Here is a 21014-nt window from a genome sequence, read left to right on the forward strand (position 1 = left end):
TAAGCAATGTTCTTTTACGAGGTTCTCTTACTTTTATTGCGATTTCAAAAGCATTCTATTTGAACATGACTCATTGGCCGTTTGATTTATTTCGCTAAAAATATCCGTATCTTCTTCCTCTTCTCTATTTCAACAACATTCTTTGTCAACTTTATTTTATCATGTCATAAAATGTTCAACACTACTGTATTTCTTCAAAAAAAAAATTGAAATACTATAGAAAATTCTTCACGAGATTTATTTCGATCTACCTTGTAGTCTGGACGCGAATACATCTATCGTTGTTCCTGATTCTGTTTTATTGAGTAATGAGGTAGATCAAGAATAAATTTGAGTAATTCAAGTTAAATTTATTCGAATCTAAAGATAAAACTTACCTCTACCCATTTTGAAATATCGGTGTGTTTCTGCGGCATATTCTTGGTCGGTTCTTTTGTGCGCAATATACCTAAAGCAAAAGCAACAAGTAGTGTATATTTCTCTCGTGACCCGTGTACTCTGTGTTCTTTTTGAATTATTGCATACATTATTCCCGAAAATCAACTGATTCATTCACAAGTTTTCGTTGTCGCTCCGTCTCCGACAGTTCGCTGGTTAGTGTATTCGTTTCCGCCATTTTCCCCCTCTTCGGGAGGTCGTTTTGAAAACAAGTCAGCCCCCTGTTCGCCTTTTTCTTTAGTTTATAATTGCCATTTCTAACTTTAGCAGCAGTATTTTAGTAGCAGTGGAAAAAAATTTAAATTGCCGCTAACGAAAAAGTCATCACAAAATTTGTTTTTGATCTCTCCGACAACACAGTCTCAACAATAAAAAGTACGATAGAAAGATTTGAGTAGGGCGCCAGTCAGGAAGAAAATAAAATACACTATATTAGTCAGTGAATTTTAAAGCTCATCTTTTTTCACTTATTTTTTCAAATATCTAGATCTTTAATTAATTTATTTTGAAATAGTCATCACCTTTTTTCTCAGACAGCAAAAAAGCACATGACAGTTGTTTTGTGACATCTATCATCAGGGAGCTTCCCATGTCAGAAAAAAATTAGTGTTACACATAGACATACATCTGCAAGGCGTCGAAGAGGGGTGCCGTCTTGTTTCGTTTTCCCTCCACTGACCACCATCTAATCTGCCCGCACGTCGGCCCATTTGTTTCCACCCAAAGGTCACTTTTCTTCATATTCTTCTTCTTCTTATTTTCCGCTGCTGTTATTCTTGCGTGTGTCTTCCTCATTGTAGCGCTCATTAATTGTCTTGAGCTGCCTGCGTCTCTCTGATCTCAATCATCTCTCGGTGTAGCCAAAGCATCTCAATATTATTACTGCGAAGGATCAAAGAAATAAGTAAGAGAAGAACACGGCCAATTCACACCGTTATATTCCTTCCTTTCTATGTATTTACAAATGTTCCCCAAGTCTGTCACAATTTGTTTAGAATTTTGTCTCCTCAATCTCTCCCCCGTCTACCCATTCTTACAAATCTCTTTTTGTCGTTTTCTTCACGCAACACCATCAAAAAAGATTATAAATACTCGAAGAAGCACACGCGACATGCCTGTGTCTGTCCGGAGAAGAGGCTTTTACTATTTTGCTCATTTTCTCCCCTCAGAAGCCGTCCCAAAGCACCTCTGAACATCTACTTGTTTTTTTTCCAGCTAGAAGTGTTTTTACTTTCTCTTTTCATTTCCCGATATTCCTTTTTGACAAATTAAATTACGCTAGTCTTTCCATCTTTCTATTTCTTTCCATCTTTTCGAACATATGCTCATAAAATGAAGAAAAATCTATTTTATTTGGATTTTGATGTCCACAGTTGGCATTTATTTCAAACTCTCTATGTTTAGTACCGGAATCTGAAACTTTGATTTCTTTAATACCAAAAATGGCATAAAACTCCCTAGATTTGTAATTAGATGTTCTGAAATTCCCCATTAAAAAAGTTGTAGCGGTCCAAACATTTTTGAAGATAGGCTTATGTTCAGCTTTGTATGACATTTTTGCCAACTTTTTTGCCAACTTGTCAGTTTATTTAGGTACATTTTGGTGCACAATATTGTATTATATTTATGCACCCATCAACCGAAAAAACATCTCAATCAACGAAACAACACCTACATAATAAATAACCAAATATGCATTATATCTGACTTTGTCAAAATGGCAGTTTGAGATTTTAGCTGAAAATAGGTGTTTTTCAAAACTTTGAATTCATACAAGAAAGCCCTATTTTAAAATTTCCAAATACTCTTCACGTTTCATAGAAACCTACTTCCTGGGTTATAATAATATCCAAATGACGTATCCATTCTCCTGAAGACGTTCCGGTCCGGAGATTGTCGGTGGCGAACGCACGATATATCCATCATTTGCGTGCCTGGTTGACAGCTTCCACTCATTTCCGGAAAGAGAGGCGGTGGTTCTCTTCAAGATGCACCACACCGATAAGTGCACAATACGCATTGTGTCGTCTTGTCGCCAAATTCCAATTTCGGACATCCCTACAATTCGAACTTTTTTCTTACTTTTCTTTCTTCTCTTTTCCCCTCCTTTTTTGTCCGCCGAAAAGAACTTGTTCATTTTGCATGTACATCTGCATCTCTACTCTCTCGCCAACCCTGGAGGCTTTCCTCATCTCATTACTTAATTATGCCTCCTCACTTCCCATTCCACTCGACTTGTATTCATTCTTGTGCTCCCCGAGCTCCGGAAGGTCGACGACTGGTCCAATTATGTGCCAACTCCTCTCTGTCGTTTCTCGCGCATCTCATCGTCTCATCACCAATTTATTGTCGGATGCAGTAGCAGTTTGCCTATGTGTGTGAATGTGTGTACGTGTGTCACTTTCAATTTATGGCAAATATCGTGATCATCGCGGTCCGACGTTGACAAGTAATGTCGTTCTTCATGCGTTGCCAAAATCTTTTTTCCCCAACATTTCTCTCAAAAATCATTGTTAGAGGATGCGCGGAATGAATGAGTACTCATGCTCCCCCAATTGAAATAAAAATGAGCGACGCTTACGGATTCAAGTGAGAGCGTTTAATTGATTTTTTTGTGTTTCTGATGCATCTTGTTAATGTAAATATCTAGATCGTCCCTCGAGTGTGAAAATCGATCAACTATGGATAATTAGATAATCTAGAATAGCTAGAATGGTTTATAAAGTGCTATAGGAATTGGAAAGAGTTTATAGCGAACTACCATCATAAACTATCGAATTAGGTCAATTTCGGGTGGTTCTAAAACTTGAAAACTCGTTCTATTTTTGATATTCTAGCATTGCCTAAACTATCTACATTTCCAACTTTTATAGTTTTATGGAAATTTTGAAAATGAAACTAGGAACGTTGAAAAAGTTTTAAAAAAACTTTGACCAATCAGCGAATCGCTCCTCCCACTTTCGGACCAATCAGAGCTCGAAGACGTTGATTGGTTTGAAAATAAGCGTGCTTTTCATTTTGCAGGTGTTTCAAATTGGGCCAAAATAATGCCCAAATTTTCACTCGTTCTCGATATTTTTTATAGTTTTATGATGTAGTAATGCGGATTTTCAGACTATTTTGGGCACTTCAGAGTCCCATTCACACTACTCCACCTTTAATCTATTTATCCATATCCTATTACAAGGTGTTCAAAATCGAGGAAGTCCCTGAGAGTTCTTGCCGGAAAAAATCCGCGGCCAACACATAAAACATAGAAAAAGTGTCAGAACATGAATTTTGTCATGCTCATCATCTTAGTTTTCAATGTTCTGTTTACTTCTGCCGACCTGGCGTCCACTTGAAACAGGCGCCTCCCCACCTCCTCTGCGCGCACATAGCTTTTCTCTTCTACCCGCGTACAGTTGTTTTGTTTGTCGGCGAGCTCAGTCTCCTCTATGTTGCTCTCTGCATGTCCTTTCATATCTGGCAGACGAGAACACATACAATATGGGCGGGGAGTTTGATGCGCAATGTGACGACAGTTGTAAATTTATTGCAATCATTTTATTGGTTGGTAGTTGAAATGTCTTTTTACCCGGTTCCTATCCAATTTCTTCTTTTCTCTCATAGTTTCCCGGAAATGGCAATTTATTGTTCGCAGTCTCCAAAAAAGAGAACAGTTTTCATCACAAACACTTTGTTCAGTACTTTGCAACGTCCGTTCCAATCATATTTGCACTTATTTAGTCTATTTGTGTTGGTTTTCGCACGTTTCGACGCGACGTGCTTTTCGTTTTGCATCCATCCATTTTCGCCATTGGAATTGCGGAAATTGAGTGTCCCGGCCTTGACTATACTTTTTTTTGAAATATTGTTGGTTTTTTCTGTCTTCCGAATGATGTATATTTGAATATTTACTCGTATCTTTTTTTCCTTTTTTTTCTTCGCTCTAGCGAGGTCATGTTTTATCTTTCAAAGTCGGTCGGTTTTGTAAATTGAAACCAGTCAGTGATTAGAACAAATCATTTGTCAAGACATATCGTCTTTTGATCTGTTGAAAGAAATCCTTAAATTTTAAAATGTCATGTTTAAAAATATCTAAAAGAATCCTAAACATCAACATGTAATAACAGCTGTGTTCTGCAAAAAAGTTGCTTTCACGAAAATTTCAAAGTGCTCAGACACTTGTTGCTTTTCCCGCTGTAATTAATGGTGAGCAACAAACAACATCAAAGTTCGCGAAAGTTGTGGAAAAAGTTCGCGACGCCCGAATAATTTTTCTACCGATCGGTTTTTATGAATTTTGAGAAACTCGCAATGAAAAATCTGGTTTTAGTGGGTCTAAAATTTGTACGCAGAATATACAGTGCGTACAAGTTCTATACGCCACCCCCTAAATTTATGCCTGTGGCCACGTCTGTGCTTTTTAAAAAATTTCTGTTGATGCCATTCGATTCCAAATCTTAAAAAACCTATAGGCCCAAATTTTCATGACCTTACCTCAATAATTAAAAAAATTAGGTCAATAAATCGAAAAATTGGCCGTACAACTTCTATACGCCACCCTCGATTTTTTGATGATTTTTCAAAAATTTACAATTTTTGAGAAGAAGTTGAACAGCACATTAATAAATTTGAGTGAATTTCGGTGCACAGTAGCTTTTCCTACAACCATAGAACAATTTTGTCCCAATTCGTAGATCCATGGAGTGCCAATGGCACCAGAGGGCCTGAAACGTGGATTTCTGCTCCCACGTAGATATAACCTCAAAAGTTTGAGGATATGTTCTAGATACTATTCAAACATTTCATGCAAATTTTGGCATAAATTGGACTGTTCCTCGTCTCGATAGAAACACATTCATGTAAGGTCTAGCCACTTTTTGGCTACTGGAATGCTTAGAGGCCGAAATCACGGCGCCCTTGAGCGCTTGATGATAGTAACCTTGATTGTTGCGTTCAAGAACAATACTACGAAACCTGCTGTAGCTCAATCGCAAAAATGCATCCCCACTGGATTCATGTGCACCGTGATTTCGGCCTCTAAGCATGCCAGTAGCCAAAAAGTGGCTAGACCTTACTGAAATGTTTTACTATCAGCACGAAGAACCGCCCAAATCAGACCAAAATTTACCTGAGATGTTGGAATAGTGTCTAGAACATATCCCCACACTTTCGAGGTTATATCTCACGTGGGAGCCATAATCCACGTTACAGGCTCTTTGGCGCTCCACAGTAAATCGGGTTGGGACAAAAATGTTTTGTGGTCGTAGGAAAAGTTACTCTTTGCTGTTATTCAATCAAATTTATAAATATTCTCTTCAACTACCTCTTTAAAATCAAAAGTTTTGAAGAAATCGTCAAAAAATTGAGGGTGGCGTATAGAAGTTGTACGGCCAATTTTTCGGTTTATTGACCTAATTTATTTAGTTTTTGAGGTACGGTCATGAAAATTCAGGCTCATAGGTTTTTTAGGATTTGGAATCAAATGGCATCAGCAGAATTCTTCTAAAAAATTCAGACGTGCCCACATGCATAAATTTAGGGGGTGGCATATAGAACTTGTACGCACTGTATTCATTTCTCTTATTCGAAATATTTTTATGAAATGTTCATAATATTTAATTGTTTAACAAAAATTTAATTGGTGGTACGCTAATAATCAAATTTTCTAAAATTTTTACTATTTAAACTAACTGCCAAAGTTTCTAAACCTGTAGCCTTTCCAAATTTAAAAAAAACCATTAAGTTGAAAATATTATTTTTGCACATGCTCTTCATCAGAAAGTTCCCATCTACAAAGTCGTGATTTTTTGTTACTCAATTATAAAGTTGCCAAATAACCTATAGGCTACTGTTTTTTTTTTCTAAAAAAGAGTATTGACACTTCAATGTTTACAATATCTTTTTGTCTAAATCTCTGTTCTCTTCCAACTCTCCTCCCAAATACGTATTTCAAGTATACATTCCTGCAGCCTATCGTGTGTTTTTCTTTTTCCCCCACAAATTGCCACTTCAGCTTTTGTTTCAATTTAATCAAAACACACTATTTCTCTAATCCTCTCAATATTTTTCCTCTACGCTTGTTATCACTCCGTTCTCTTCCTCACCACCCTTTTCTTCCTTCTCTTTCTCTTTTCTCCATGTTTTTGTGTTGGCTTCGTCGTAATTTCTCCATCGCCAATTACTAATTCCTCATTCTACAGGTAGAGCCAAGTTTCGAGCCGCGATGTGGTTCGAGGAGAGCAGCTGGTCGAATCTTCGGCTTACTGATCTCGTTGAGGAATGGAGGGATTTGTGGCCGTCAAAAATCGAATTCATTGTGTCAGCAATGGCATATTTGTTCGCAATGACAAACTTCCTTAACTTGCCAAAATTGATACTCGAAAATGGAGGAGGTATGATTTCGGATTTTTTTTTGGTCTCTTTTTATGATATCCTCATCAGGGCTGTCACCAAATATCTTCAACAAAAAATATTGTTTGGATTTTGGACAAACAAACAACCACATTTTCAGAAAGTTTTTTACCTGGAAATTTACCAAAGCTTGTACTGAAAATTTTGAAAAATCTGATAAATTTATATGGCTCTATGAATTTTTTGAGTTCACTTCGTTCAATAAATTTAGTTTTTTTTTTAATTTTCAAAGCTCGAAATATTTTTTAAAAAATTGAAAAATTAATTTGCCATTTTATTAAATAAATTCTTTTCAGTAGCATTTGCGGCTGCATATGCAATAGTCGTTGGGGTTCTATGTATGCCAACAATGGTTATGGAGATGTCAATTGGACAAGTGACCGGACGAGCGCCTGTTCTTGCTTTTTATCATCTGTTTCCCGTCTTCCGAGGTTCGTTTAGTCTCCCTCTGCCCGTTTACAACATTTCACTTACAAATTTTATGACTGAGAAAATGGCAGAAGGCAAGGGGAAAAATATTGAAGTTTCGAAAGAACATGTGCAAATGCCAAGGAGTTGAGATGGGGATGTAACGGGTTTTCTAGGATTAAAGTTTGAAAAAAATCTGATTTTAAATTTGAACACAAATAAACCATATAAATACATTTTAGCTATAGCTAATCGAAAGACCTTTTCAGGAATCGGAGTTTCTCAAATTCTGTTCACAATGGTCGTACTTGCCTGTATGACAAAGTTCCTCTCAACTCTATGCCTCTTCCTCTACTACTATTTTTGGACATTCCATGCTGGTCGAAGTGGTCTCCCATGGCTCAACTGCAAGGCTTTCCCAGAATTTGTCTCCCAACCGTGTCGAGAAGCTGGATCAATCACGAATATTACTCAGATCAACAACAGATTGAACACGATTCAAGCGGAAAGTTCGATGATGCAGTTTCTAACGTAAGTGAGACAGTTTTGAAGTGTAAAATTTGGTAAAACGACTACAAATTGGTAGAAGATTCTTGGGCATTTTTTTTCCATTTTTTGCAGTTTTTAATAGTATTGAATCTAGATAGATGCCCGAAAATTAGTATTTCCTAGGTATTTTTCTGATTTTTGAAAAAAAATTTAAAATTATATCTCTAATTTCAGAACTTTGGAAAGACCAAGCGAATCGATTGCCGATTTCAAAGATTTTCAATATCCAATTTTAATTGCACAAGGAGCCATTTGGATTGCCATCTTTGTGGCAATTTGCTTTGGAGTTCGATTCGTTGGAAAGACTGTTGCATTTGTTCTGATGCTTGCATTCTCGTCTCTTCTTGTGTTCTTCCTTCGTTCAGCTACACTCGGAGGTGTCACAGAGATTCTTGAAATCTACTGGAAGGCTACTGACTGGGAAAAGCTTGCCGACTATCAAGTTTGGAGACTCGCTATTGAGCAGGCGATTCTGGGAACTGGAATTGGATATGGTGCATTTATTACAATGAGCAGTTATATGAAGAGGAGTAATAATCTTGTTTGGTTAGTTTTTTTTTATTTTTGAAAAATGGCAAAAGTGAAAAATTGCCAGTATTTATATATACTTTAAAGTACTTTTTCGATGATATTTATCAAAAATCACTAACATCAAAGTTTTCAGTTTTTTAAACAAAAATATCTTAAATATTTAGAAGTATTGAAGCTTTCTAATTTCAAAATCATTCAATTTTTCAGTGATTCGATCTTCCTGTCAGTGTGGCATCTCATCATCTCATTTGTGCAGACAATGTCTATCATTTGTATCGTCGGTTATTTGAGCATGAAACTTGGAATCCACCCAACTGAACTATTGGAGACTGGTGAAGATCAAATGTGGTACATGTTGGCGTACGTGTCGTATCTACCGAAACTCTGGTCAGGGGTTCTGCTTACCATCTGCATTTGCACAATGTTTTCAGTCATTGTAAGTTCAGTATTTGATCAAACTATAGCCAGTTGTTTTTGCACATTTAATTATTCTATATGCTGGATATCCACGGTTCATTTATTAAATTTTCAGACCATCTTGGCACTTTCGGTACTATCCACATTTGAGGATGCTTTTGGCGAGAATTGGTCCAAGTGCTGTCGTCGATTCTTCCTCGCTTTATTCGTTTGCCTATTCTGCTTCGGATTGACTGTATACTTTGCAACAAACGCGGGTCGTCATGCTTATGAACTTGCTACTAGAAGCATCAAATACTGTACAATATATTTCATACTGACAGCTGAACTTTTTGCGACAGCTTGGTTCTATTGTGAGTTGCTTTGAAATTAAAATTATAAATATGTAAAATTTGGAAACATTCTCAAGAAAATAAATTTATTCCAGGTGCTCACAAACTCGGAAAAGATCTTCACAACATGATGAGATCAAGATGCTGCTCCTGTTTCGGACACTTCTTCCTCTACTTCACCTACTTACTGCCAATATTACCAGCGGGTGTTGCATTCCTCAATGCACTGGACTACAAATTCTCCTCATTCTCTGCTCCAATTCACGAGTGGAAATATTCGGAATATGTTGGAATCGCCATCGCAATGGTTCCACTGATACCAATTCCGTTGTATTTCTTCATGACGATTCTGTGCGCATGCTGTTGCAAAGGGAAGGATCATGCCAAGACTTGCAAGGTAATTTTTTAATGTCAGGGGTTGTGTAGTATACTTTGGCAAAAATATTTACCAATACGTTTTCCATGAAGTTCTTAAAATGATCATTTAATCGAAGTTGAGGCTTAGAAAACCCCACATTCCTAAGCCTAATATGTGCAAAAAGGGTCATGTAAAATTTGAAATTGCTGCACAAGTACCTCAACAATCATAATAATTATAGCGAAATATGTTTTTTTTCAGAGAATTCGAACAGTATTCGCTGCACGACTTCAGAACCACCACCATCGAGACGAAAAAGCGCAGCCGATTCCCCGATACACGTCGAATGCTCCAGGCTATTTATTACTTCCACAGGCTCCACTCGCCGAGCCAGAGATTTACGCGTAAACTTCTGCCAATGCAATTTCTCATTATCACCGATCTTCTTCTCTGCGATGATTTCCAATCGATCTCGCTGCGAACACTGACAGTCAATTATTTTTTCAATCTACCACCTCTTCTATTTTATACAACGAACTACTCCACTAGCTGCTAGAAATTTGAATCTTGTGCATATCCACTCGGTTTGCCGCCTTTTCTCTTTCCTGTTAATCCGAACTTGTTTCATTTCTTTTCTGTTTCGTTTGTATCTTCGTATCCTTCTGCTCTTTCCTGCCTTATGTCCCTGTCTGTCATCATAATCTTGAATATGTTTGCTTGAATCAAACTATTTACCATCATTCTTCCTAATTATGTGAAATTTTGTGAATATCTACCGGTGCTCCTCGCAGTTCCTTTTCTTCTTCTTCTCTTTGTTTTATACAGCTAATAAATATTTTTAAATTGGGTGCAGAAACTTTTATTTCGTTAAAAATCTCCTTAAAAATAAAGTAACACAATTTTGAAGTTAGTCGAACAAAACAAACAAAGCTACTCGAGTTTGGCAAACAGTGAAAATAAAAGATCGAAATTTGAACATTGGCATTTTTCTATCCATTTTCATTTCAATCTACAAATTAATAATAATGAGCCAAAATATTCCTGAAACTGTGGAAAAAACTGACACCGATTTGCTGATTATGGCCTTGCTGCTTATTGTTTTTCCGGTGAGTAGTTCAATAAATAGATAACGAAACATTTTTAAAGATACGCTTCTGGGTCTCGTCAAGACTTAAAGATAATATATAGTATACTAAATCCGAAAAAATGTGTCGGTTCAACGAGCTTGTGTGCTCTAGTTTTTAGTTTTTCATAGTTAACAACCCGATTTTTTTTGAAACATCAATTGGTCCAATTGTAAATATTCCAGCCAAAAACTTTAAGTTAAAACTTTAATTATTTATCCCTAGACTTCCAAACACATTTCCCGATTTTCAACATTTCAGCCACTTGGAGTTCTTCTAAAAAGCAATGGATTCACCCCTCCAGTCTTCATCTCATTTTTCCTCTACTTTCTATTCATACTTCCTTCCTATATTTTCTCAGTTTGGTATTGTTTTGTTCAACAACGAAAGGACAGTATACTCCCGCTTAGTTCCAATGATTTTCACAATAATTTAGCATTAAACAGTATTTCTGCAAGTGTCTCTCATAAGGATATCCAAGTTTATTGATGTTTTGAATAATAAGTTATTTCATGAAATTTTATTTACTTCATTGAAAATCTGACGTTCAGTGTTGATCGATTAATAGCTCATTTCTGGAACTCACACAATGAGTTTCACCCGACCGTAAATCTCATTAGTGATGAATGTAGTGTACTTTTCATCTTTCAACTTCTGAACACCATCTTTCCCATCTTTCAAAAATGACAATGTGAGTTCAATTGCAGATTGCATACAGAGATATGGCTCAGTAGGTCCCTGAAAATAAAATACGCTATTTAATAATCGAAAAATCAAGAGATTTATCTCTTAACTTTAAAAAAATTATTTGTAATCAAATTTAAATCACACTGGCTACACCTCCAATCCTCTCGCGGATTGGTGGGTTCTCGTCTAATTGAGTGGTCACATGAAATTTATGTCAGTTTTGAGTCGAAAAAATTTTACTCTCTAATTTCTAACTTTTTGATATGTATTTTAGTCTATAACTTCTCAAATAAAAATCAATTACATGAACTCCGAACTGCTTGGCGAGCCAATTTGGAAAAACAAATGGGAAATCGGTAAAACTCTGATGAACAGCTCCACTTAAAGTCAAGAGAATGTTTCCTTCGTTATTTGGAAGAATTTTCCTCATAACTTCCAAATTCTCATTCCACTGCCAATCTCCAACATTTAGGAACATTATCGGCTGTTTTGCCTGCTCCTGTTGATTTTGATCCAATGGATACATCCATCCATCCAATACAATTGCTTTTTGGAAATCCGAGGAAGAAGAGGCAATGCTAGTTGCACCTCCAAAAGAGTGACCAATAATTGACGCAGTCGTCGTGAGAAGCTTATTCTTGAAAAATTCCAGATTTGCGTTGTTTCCAATGATAACTTTATCTTTAACGTTTCCAGAATCCAACTGCTCCAAGATTTTAACCGCCTTCGCACATTCTTCGGCCCGTTTCCCGACCTTAAAAATAAATTTACAGGGAAAATTAAAATTGAAAACTCACCTGTTCATTTCTTATCTTAAACTGATCCTTATCATTTCTGTCGACTAACTTGATTTTCATAGGTTTCTCAACAAGAGTCCCATTTTTTTCAACAAGTTTATAGGTCCAGCAAGCGGAAGAATCTCTGAAACGATTTCAGTGAAATCAATAGGCTACATTGAAGCGATCCATTAGAACTCGAAGAATCTTTTAACAGCATACCTATGCTCAACAGCAGCGACAACATATCCATGTGAAGCAAGAGATGTGCAATATGTTGAGTAGAATGTTCGAGAGCCGCCAAGACCGTGTGAAAACACTAAGACTGGCCATTTGTCACTTTTCGTGGATAGTTGTGCATTGTCAATACAATCCACTCTAAAATTTATCTTTTAAGTTGAACATTGAATTTTATTTTACCTTTTGTCGCCGATGACTAACGATGAAATAAGATCCATTTGATGAGGGGAATGTCCCAGATATTCTCCTACACCATAGGCGTATTCTGGTCTAGGTATCCACACAGGGAGAGATGAGGGGCCAGTGATCTGCAAAATAACATGTAGTTTGACATAATGTTGTAGCTTTGAAGATATATCAATCGGGCATTCTGAAGCCATCTTATTACTTCAGACTGGGTATAGGCTGCGCCCAAATTTAGCTGGCTAAGTCTTGAAAATCCTAGGTAATATTTTTGGGCCAATCTTGAGTAAGAAAATGGCGCCGAGAAATCACAAAAATTATTATAATAGAAGACATCGAATTTAACCAAAAACCTCAGAATCCGTTGGAAAGAACAATCTCATGAAAAGTCCCGAGCCAGCTGCTTCCTCAATCATAAGATCCATGCATCCGACTTTAAATTGCCCAGGCATCTTACGAGTAAGTATTTGAGGTGATGAGAGGTATCCACCCATGTTTTATCTGCAATTTTCAGTTTCTCTGTCAGTAGCGTGGCATCAACTTACAGTCAATTTTTAAGTTTCCTAGAGAAAATAAATTTGAAACGTTTGATGAAAATATTGTGAAATAATTTGTATCCAAGACATTGGACGGAAGTTTAAATAATGCCTCACGGTTTAAAACAATGTTTTTTTCAATAATTCTGACTGATTTTCTAAAATTTCTTTTAAAAAATAATTTTTGAGGCAATTCAAGTATTTTTTTTTCCATTTGAGAAACTAGTGAAAATGACAACTTTATCACACAAAAATAGGCTGTTAAATGAAAATTATCCCAGTGGCATCTTATCGTAGTCAATGATGTGCAGACTTCTTCTTTCCAGATTTGACAGGTTGCTCCAATGGAGGTGTTCCAATACTATCCCTCCTTTCCTTTCTATTTCTTCGATTTTTCTGCTGCCTCAACTTCAACTTCTCCTGTAATGCCATTGCTTGTTTCTCCCTCTGCAGATTATTCCGTCTTTCAAATTGTTTTCTCGTTTCATCATACTCATCCAACTTCTGCTTCACATCTCCAAATAATGCATCTTTCGAGGGCAGCGGAGCCAATTTGTTCAACGGTGTTACGATGTGCCCATCGGATTTTCCCAGGTCCAAAATTCCTTGAACATCCGCTTCCTTCAACTTCTCCACGTCTCGAAGAGCTTGTCGTTCCAGCTCTTTCAATTCTCGCTCCAGTTCATCATCTGCCACGTCATCATAATCAATTTTCATGTCGATATCAAGTTGTGCCTTGGCCTTAATATGAGTACAGTTTAGTTTTGTAATCCTTCAATTATTTTAAGCCAACACTTACCAATTTTTTCATCAAAGTAAGTCTCTCTTCTCTCAATGCCTTCTGTTTCTTAATCAACTCATTGTTTGCTTGATCCAAATCTTTTCGAATTGTATCATTTATCACTTTATCAAACCATTGAATCAAAGCGGCTACTTTTTGTTGAGTCTCTTGGAATACTTTTAGAGCCTGAAATAACTTCAATCACAAAGTTTTAACAATTTTCGTATTTTTCCTATTAGATATTCGTATTTTTTCAGTTGATAATTTCTTGATAAAACTAACGAGAGCCGAGATGTAAGCTGTTAAAGTAAGGCAAGGAAATGCAAGTCTAATAGAAAAGATTAAAAAATCTACCTTTTTCATTTCAGAATCATTATCCACATTGCGAAAAGCCTTGTTAACAGTATCTTCGAGGAGGGCAATCTCTTTTTCAGTTCCGTACGGAAAATCAACTTTGTTCAAGTACATTCGACAAGATTGAACGTTCTGCGCGGCTGCCACAAAGTTGTTCCGAGCTTCTGCAGCGGCGAAATAACGACCTCTTTCGTTTCTTAAAGTTACAGGTGATTATTTTGGTAGGTGGCCTTGTGTGTGCACATTAAAACATACTCTTTCTCAATTTTCTGAACATCTTGCCATCGATTGATTCCAAAAGTGAGTTGAGTGAGAGCATGGACAAGTAGAACTCTTCCATTTGCCCATTTGAACATGGCAAGGGAAACTCGCTGCTGCCAATCTACCATATCATCCACCTAAAAGAGCAAATTAAAGGTGAGCAGCCAAGTATTCTTCAAAAAACCGAATTTCTTAATGAGACCTCTTGAAAATTTCACAACAATTTTTTTTAATTTTCAAGAAAAAGGCAGAATTTTTGAGAGAATCTGCGGCCCTGATGGACATATCACAAGTTAACTGTAAAGGGTAATTTTTATTTTTGTCAGGAATGAAGTCGATTTCCAAGCCAATGGAATTAAAACAAGACGGCTTACCTCTCCTTCCAGAACATTTTCCTTTTCCGAAGCATAATCTGTTCCAAATATCGCTTCCAACATCTTATCCTGCTCTTCATATAATGCATTTAAATTGTCTGTTTGTTGCTTATAAATTTCTTGAATTTTGACAGCATTATCATAGTTAACTCTTGCAATGTTCAACTCTTTCTGAACTGTTTCCTGTCGAACCATTGCATCCTCGTATTCAGCTTTTTCTTTTAAATATCTATCATCCCATTGTCCTTGTTGTTTCAAATAATCTCTAACGGAAGGTTGTTCAATATTTTTGAGATCTGTTTTCTCTCGTTCTCTAAAATTATTAACTTTTTCTTCGGAAGTTCCAGTGGAAATTCGATATAATCAATAATAAATAATAAATTCATACGTCTGTTTCTTCAACTCTTTCAAAACTGCCTCCAACTGTTCAACTGTATTCTTCAAATTGTCTGCATAAATTGTTTGCGACTCAAACTTCTTCAAAACATTCTTCCGTTCCAAGCGATTTATGGCTTTCTCAATGTTGATATAATCCTGGAACAAAACACATTTTCTCTCAAGTCTTTTTTAAGAACTTACCTGAACAACTCCCTCTGTCAATTTCAGCTTTCCACCTTTCGGAACGGCATCAGATTCATTCGACGGAGTCACTTTGGCATTTCGTTTTCCAGTTCCTTTTTGTTTTGGTGTTTCACCTTTTGCTTCATCGTCACGAGACTTTCTTTCCACTGGATCAGCCCATTTTTCAACTGGTCCCGGTTTTTCCTCAAAATTTATATAGTTCTAAAAAGTCTCAAAAATTTCCTCAACAATTTCTAGTTGATATTCCAGGAAATTTTTCTTAAAGTTTTTCTTTCAAGTTTGTCATAAAAATAAGTGTGAACAAGTGGAAGCAGTTCTAAAAATTTTAAAATTTACCTTCCGAATGTCCTCCACCGGATCCGATCGCTTGGATGGTGAAGAGCCCATAATCAGCAAAAAAAAATAAAATACACCTTCAACTATTCAATTTGCTTGTTGTGTTCTTTTTGTGCATCTCCCAAAAAAGGTGGAGACATTCTCGGAGCCATGGAGATGTGCATGAAACCTAGGAGACGCCCAGCGACGGGCACATGAGGGTCCACAAGAAAAGGAAAAACTTTATGAATACGTCATAATACATATACATTTATATGAATGATATATACATTCGGATGTAAAGGAAATACTTTGCAGACATATTACATTTCTCACGAAAGTTCAATATTGGAGTGTTTAGGGGTGTTGAAAAATCAATCATTGAAAACCATTAACAAGGCCGCTTTGATCATCCTGGCTTCATATGTAACATTACATTTAACTTTTGATTCTCCAGCTTGCTCAAATAAGTCATCTGGAACCGTGTAAATATTACGTCCAGGAACTTCACAGCTGGTTAGAAATTGAATAACTTCCATGACAACTGAATCTCTCATCACCAACAAATTCTTCGCCATGAGCTCAATAGCAGCCACTATACATCTTTTTGCGTAGTACCATGTATCGACTCCCAGCTTCTTCTCAGGCGGTTCTAGTGCCTTGACGACGCGGGAAATTCCGAATTCAAAGTTACCCTGAAAGATGGAACAAATTAAAATATGAAAATGCACGCGTTTAACAAAATCCCCCCACCTTACTACAGTACAAACTTCCAATAACCAAACTAATTATGGAATTATGGAAGAACTTCTCATTAGGCTTCATCATTAACGCAGCTTCCTCTTCATTTTCTACAGCTTTCAGAATAAGTTCAGCTTCATCGGTTTGATTCGTCATAATGTAGCAAACAACTAAGTTGGCAAGAATCATGGCAGGAACTTCCAAAATCTAAAATAAAAATTTTTAACTGAGATTTCCAAATAAGCTCTTACTCCATCGTCATATTTCTTATGAACAATTGGTTCATAAAATGCAGCAGCGTCTTTATATTTCTTTTCCTGCATGAAGATTGTGTGAGCCACATTCAATTTCCAAGTGTCATGCTCTTTACAGTAGTCCACGGAATTCCTTCAAAAAATGTCGCTAGGTAGGCAAAAAAAAGCCAACCTTTGTTAATGGGGTTTTGTTAAAGCTTTAATTAAAGTTCAAAACATCCAAATATCATAATGAAACACTCTAAAAATTTTCAGCCAACGTTTTGATAGATTGCCAATTTTTCAACAAAAAGAAGACATTTTTGAGTAACTTACAGCAATGTCGTATTTTCGAGCCTAATTAATGTTTAGATTTGAAAAAAATGTTAAACAAAATTAAAAATAAAACTCGTATAAAATATTGTTTTTATCGGCCCATTTTTACAAGCCTTTTACCTGAAAAGCTTCTCAACTGCTTGATAATCTCTTTTGTCCCAATAGTATTTGGCGTAGGTCATCAGTACAGGAAGGTACATTTCCAGTGAATCATCGTAGGATTCAATAAGATTTCTCATTTCTAAAGAATCATCGCTGTCCGTAGTTTTCTGCTCCTTTTTTATTTGAATTTCAATTGCAGTTTTCCGGAGTCGATCGAGACATTCTTTTTCAAGTTTCTCTAACTTCTTCAAACTTTCTTCTGGGTTGGTTGGCATGTAGATCAGAGCTTCGAGAAGGTTGAATTGATACTTGAATATAGTTATATTAAATTAAACTATAACTACTGCAAACCTCATTAAGACAATAAAAAGTGTGACTTGGATTTTCAGCAAGTACGTCTGCCGCTAAGCCGAAATAATCATTCTTGCAATAAAGAAACAAAAGATTTGCAAACGTTTCTTGTGGAAATGGATTGATACCGAGTAGAAATTGAAGCTTAGCCGAGCTGTCTCCAAAATCACTGTTTGCATTGCTAATTGCCTGAAATTTACAGATTTGGGGTTATTAAAAATGTTTTTAGGGATTTTGGCTAAATGTACTGAAAATTCACCAATTAGAAGTATATTTATCTAGTTGCAACACTCTAAAAGGTGTTAGAATCTTCAATATTTTGGCACATTACCATATTTTTGAGAAATTTGAAATTTTTGCAAATAATTTTTTGGTCGACTACCAAACTTATAGCAAGTGAAAAGTAAGTAATTGAAACCCTCTTTTTAACTGTAAATGATAAATTCCAAAATATTTTGACATGAGGGGATTTCACATAAACTTACCAAATTGTGCAATGTAATTGGATCGGCATCGTGCTCATTTCTAGGTGGCATATCAGTTAGGCTCTCCTTGGCTGCTTTGACTAAAATTCTACGTTTTATTCAGAAAATTTCCCTGATTCTGCTTACAATCTTTGGTTCTGTAGTAAATTGCGAATTTCAGGTTGAACGCCTCAATCAACGCCGACTCGTGGAGTTTTTGTGTGTTTTGTATAAAATTTACATCGATTCCCTCAGTTACCATTCCAATGTTGAATTCTGAAACTAGTTTTTATAGATACTACTAAAAATTGATTTGATCAACCTGGATGATCCTTGACACCTCGATTGATAATTTCAGAGATTAACTTGAGAGCACTGTCATAATCACCACGACGGTAATGACAAAGTGCAATGGAGTAGGCAAGGCCAGACTGGAAATTGATTTTTTCAGAATTAGAATTATATTTGAAAATTTGGAAAAAACAGTTTCTCTCCTGCGTGTTTTTTTTCTAAATTTCAGGACACTCTGGGCATTTTAAAGCCAAATCTCCGTTTACTCAAAATTATGATAACTCGATTTTCTGAAAAACATACTCCGAAGGCCACTCAGCTTCTTCTCAGACAAGTCTTTCAATATCGATATCTCAAGTTCTACTCTACTGCCTACTTTATTCAAACACATCAATTTTGGCGCGCAAATTTTTCCTGTTGGAAACGTCAGTTTGTCTGTGTCTCTTATGCTGTCCGCACTATCTTCTCACGGTTGGTTCTCAAAGGTCAGTACGTTCATCTTGTGGCAAGCTGAACCCAACTACATAGCTATTATCAAATAAGAGTTATTTTTCAAATAATACTTTTTTAGTTTCGCGCACTGAAATTTTTTGAAAAATGCATTCTATTGGGTAATTTTGAACTTTAAGATATTAACTTTGAACTCTTATAGTTTTTTTAAATCATAGATCATATCTTTAAAAAAAGTTTCTACCTGATATCCCGAAAACTCTGTAGCCTCGTTGAACTTTTTCAATGCTTCTTCATAATTTCCTTCCTGAAAACAACCTTCTAACTCTTGCTCCTTAATTCTATTCATATTTACCTTATAATCAATACAAGCAGTATTTATTATGACTGCCGCATCGTTTTCCGGCAGTTGTTCAACCAGAATTCTGCAGTTCACAAGATCATCTTCCTGATATTTTATTGCGGCCTCCAGCTTGACACTTTCATTCAATAAATTTTCATCTTGAATCTGAAATTGATATTGATCAGTTGAAAAAACCGGAAGACTTCATCGTTTTGGTCAGTCTTCAGAAATCTTATTGTCATCTCAGTGTATGGTAGGTAGGCACATCTTCCTGCCTATGTGCCTATCTCATGCCTGAATCCCTACTTATCTGTAATTTTTTATGAAACCGCCGATTTGGTGTATTGACGTTTAAAAATACGCATTTAAACTTTTTGGCCAAAAGTTCAACTTGAGATTGAAGAAAACAAATTTCCTATTTACAATAAACTAGTACAACTTTTGAAAAAGCTGAAATGTTTTTTTACTGAAATTTTATAAAATATTGAATTTTGGTTATCTCTATCCTATGTATGTTTATCTTTGGCATCTGTACCAAAACTCAAATTCAAGATTCATCTACCAAAATTCGAATTGATTTTCAAAATTCAATTTCAGTCTTCCTTCCCTTTTTTAAACGCTATATTCACAATTTCATTTGATTTTTTTGTGAAATTAAATTCCCATCATTCACTGCAGTTGTCTTACCATAGAAACCACAGCTAACGCATCTGCTGGTCTAAACGCGTTGTACAGTGACTGAGCATGGTACAATTTATATTGAGAGTACTGTGGGAAGTTGTATGAAAGTTGAGAGTAACAGTCCGCTGCATTCATAAAGTCTTGAGTGTAATAGTAGCAATATGCCAAAAGTGATAGGGCAGCAAGGTTCTGAAAAGTAATTTCTTCTGTATTTCATAGAACGTTTATTTATATCTGTTTAAGTTTCCGTAACTCAAATTGTGTTGGGAAAAACTGAGAAGAATAACAATAATCTTTTTGAGAAGATACTTGCTAAACTGAGAGCTCAGAGACAGAGAGAGACTGTTCAGAGATAAACTGAGAGATCAGAGACAGAGAGAGAGACTGTTCCGAAATAGTCAAAATTCCCGTTTTTCGTCTCGAGCTCTTGTTATCTCTCGTATATTCATTGCCAACAGACTATATGGAACACTTTTATATACATCTGGGTACTGTATTTGTTCTTAACAGCTGCCCTATGACGTCAGCAAATGGGTGGAGTAAGCGCGCTCTAGCGCACATTGAGAACAAGAAAACAAAACTGTGAGCCAAGCTCATTTGTTTTTTTGTTTTTAGAGCAAAAAACTAGTTTTCCGGGATTTTTTTGAAATTTTTATTGATTACTGTTAAAACTTTATCATTGAGAAACATATAATCAAATTGAAAAGTGTTTTTTAGATTTATTTTCGCACTGAACTTCCACACAAAGTCTTCAAAGAAACAAATTATTCTGAAGCATAATTTTCCCTTTCCAAAACGTTTTTTAAAGTTTTCTAATTATCTAAAGTATTGTTCAATTTATTTACTGAACGTTTTATCGTTCATTGACACGTGCACCGAATCAATACGCTGTCCATCCGTTTCTGTCACCCACCTTCGGGTTTCTTTCGTGTTGATACTGAAGAATTCGTATCGCATCATTGAATTTATGTTCATGAATCTGAATTAGATGATAACTGTGACAATTTAACGAAAAGTAAACGTTTTTCGTTAAGTTTTTATGTTCTTGATCGATTTTTCTATTTCAATTAGAAAAAAGGCACTTAAATTTAGTGAAATGGAATTTTCTTTTAAAAATTTTGCACATTCGGAATAACCGTCAGCTACAGTAACATCCAGTACTTCAAATGTTTACACAATTTGATTACATTTTGTCTAAAACTCACCAAAGTGTAAATTGTACTTGTAAACTCTCCTTCTTTAATATTCAGCATCGCATTCATTTTGACAAGCTTACACAGAAATATAGCAAAATAGTGATAAGTATCAAAATATGAGCACTGAACCCTCCCGTTCAACTAGTGTCAGCATAATAATATCCATGGTAACCCGAAGAAA

The 21014-nt window shown here is 35.9% G+C and overlaps 5 protein-coding genes and 1 non-coding gene across 7 annotated transcripts; 2 read left to right on the forward strand and 4 right to left on the reverse strand.

The window, feature by feature from the left end:
* Positions 1–1694: 1694 nt before the first annotated feature.
* W03G9.11 lies at positions 1695–1828 on the reverse strand. The gene has a single exon (NR_050099.1). It is a non-coding gene; the product is annotated as an Unclassified non-coding RNA W03G9.11 (non-coding RNA).
* Positions 1829–6626: 4798 nt separating this feature from the next.
* On the forward strand, positions 6627–10279 carry snf-1 (Sodium: Neurotransmitter symporter Family). The gene is made up of 8 exons (NM_059090.10): positions 6627–6818; positions 7134–7268; positions 7515–7776; positions 7969–8340; positions 8533–8761; positions 8858–9095; positions 9170–9471; positions 9694–10279. Exons 1-8 carry the CDS (start codon positions 6650–6652, stop codon positions 9838–9840), a joined length of 1854 nt encoding a protein of 617 aa, NP_491491.2. The 5' UTR covers positions 6627–6649; the 3' UTR covers positions 9841–10279.
* A 128-nt stretch (positions 10280–10407) lies between these two features.
* On the forward strand, positions 10408–11083 carry W03G9.10 (YqaE/Pmp3 family membrane protein). Its single transcript, NM_001262833.2, has 2 exons — positions 10408–10538; positions 10818–11083. Exons 1-2 carry the CDS (start codon positions 10458–10460, stop codon positions 11043–11045), a joined length of 309 nt encoding a protein of 102 aa, NP_001249762.1. The 5' UTR covers positions 10408–10457; the 3' UTR covers positions 11046–11083.
* paf-1 (1-alkyl-2-acetylglycerophosphocholine esterase) lies at positions 11038–13059 on the reverse strand. Its single transcript, NM_001392244.1, has 7 exons — positions 12988–13059; positions 12796–12943; positions 12440–12567; positions 12242–12397; positions 12041–12164; positions 11548–11997; positions 11038–11294 (listed from the first exon to the last, which is right to left on the reverse strand). The coding sequence occupies exons 2-7, from the start codon at positions 12934–12936 to the stop codon at positions 11139–11141; spliced, it is 1155 nt and encodes a 384-aa protein (NP_001379900.1). The 5' UTR covers positions 12937–12943; positions 12988–13059; the 3' UTR covers positions 11038–11138.
* A 149-nt stretch (positions 13060–13208) lies between these two features.
* Positions 13209–15774, reverse strand: cil-7 (CILiary localization). The gene is made up of 8 exons (NM_059092.7): positions 15667–15774; positions 15328–15513; positions 15137–15282; positions 14749–15061; positions 14369–14511; positions 14114–14309; positions 13778–13945; positions 13209–13719 (listed from the first exon to the last, which is right to left on the reverse strand). The coding sequence occupies exons 1-8, from the start codon at positions 15715–15717 to the stop codon at positions 13276–13278; spliced, it is 1647 nt and encodes a 548-aa protein (NP_491493.2). The 5' UTR covers positions 15718–15774; the 3' UTR covers positions 13209–13275.
* A 93-nt stretch (positions 15775–15867) lies between these two features.
* On the reverse strand, positions 15868–20995 carry dyf-1 (Tetratricopeptide repeat protein 30 homolog). 2 transcript variants are annotated; one of them, NM_059093.7, is made up of 13 exons: positions 20843–20995; positions 20551–20616; positions 19644–19826; positions 18969–19121; positions 18858–18920; positions 18195–18303; positions 18020–18148; positions 17894–17973; positions 17409–17597; positions 17076–17365; positions 16638–16773; positions 16399–16593; positions 15868–16340 (listed from the first exon to the last, which is right to left on the reverse strand). In NM_059093.7, exons 1-13 carry the CDS (start codon positions 20897–20899, stop codon positions 16020–16022), a joined length of 1971 nt encoding a protein of 656 aa, NP_491494.2. In that variant the 5' UTR covers positions 20900–20995; the 3' UTR covers positions 15868–16019. The 2 variants fall into 2 exon arrangements, with proteins under 2 accessions (NP_491494.2, NP_871863.1); NM_182063.7 differs by lacking the exons at positions 20551–20616; positions 20843–20995 and having other exon boundaries at positions 15878–16340.
* Positions 20996–21014: the final 19 nt, after the last annotated feature.

This window comes from Caenorhabditis elegans, chromosome I (assembly GCF_000002985.6).
Source record: "Caenorhabditis elegans chromosome I".
Classification (NCBI taxonomy): Eukaryota; Metazoa; Nematoda; class Chromadorea; order Rhabditida; family Rhabditidae; genus Caenorhabditis; species Caenorhabditis elegans.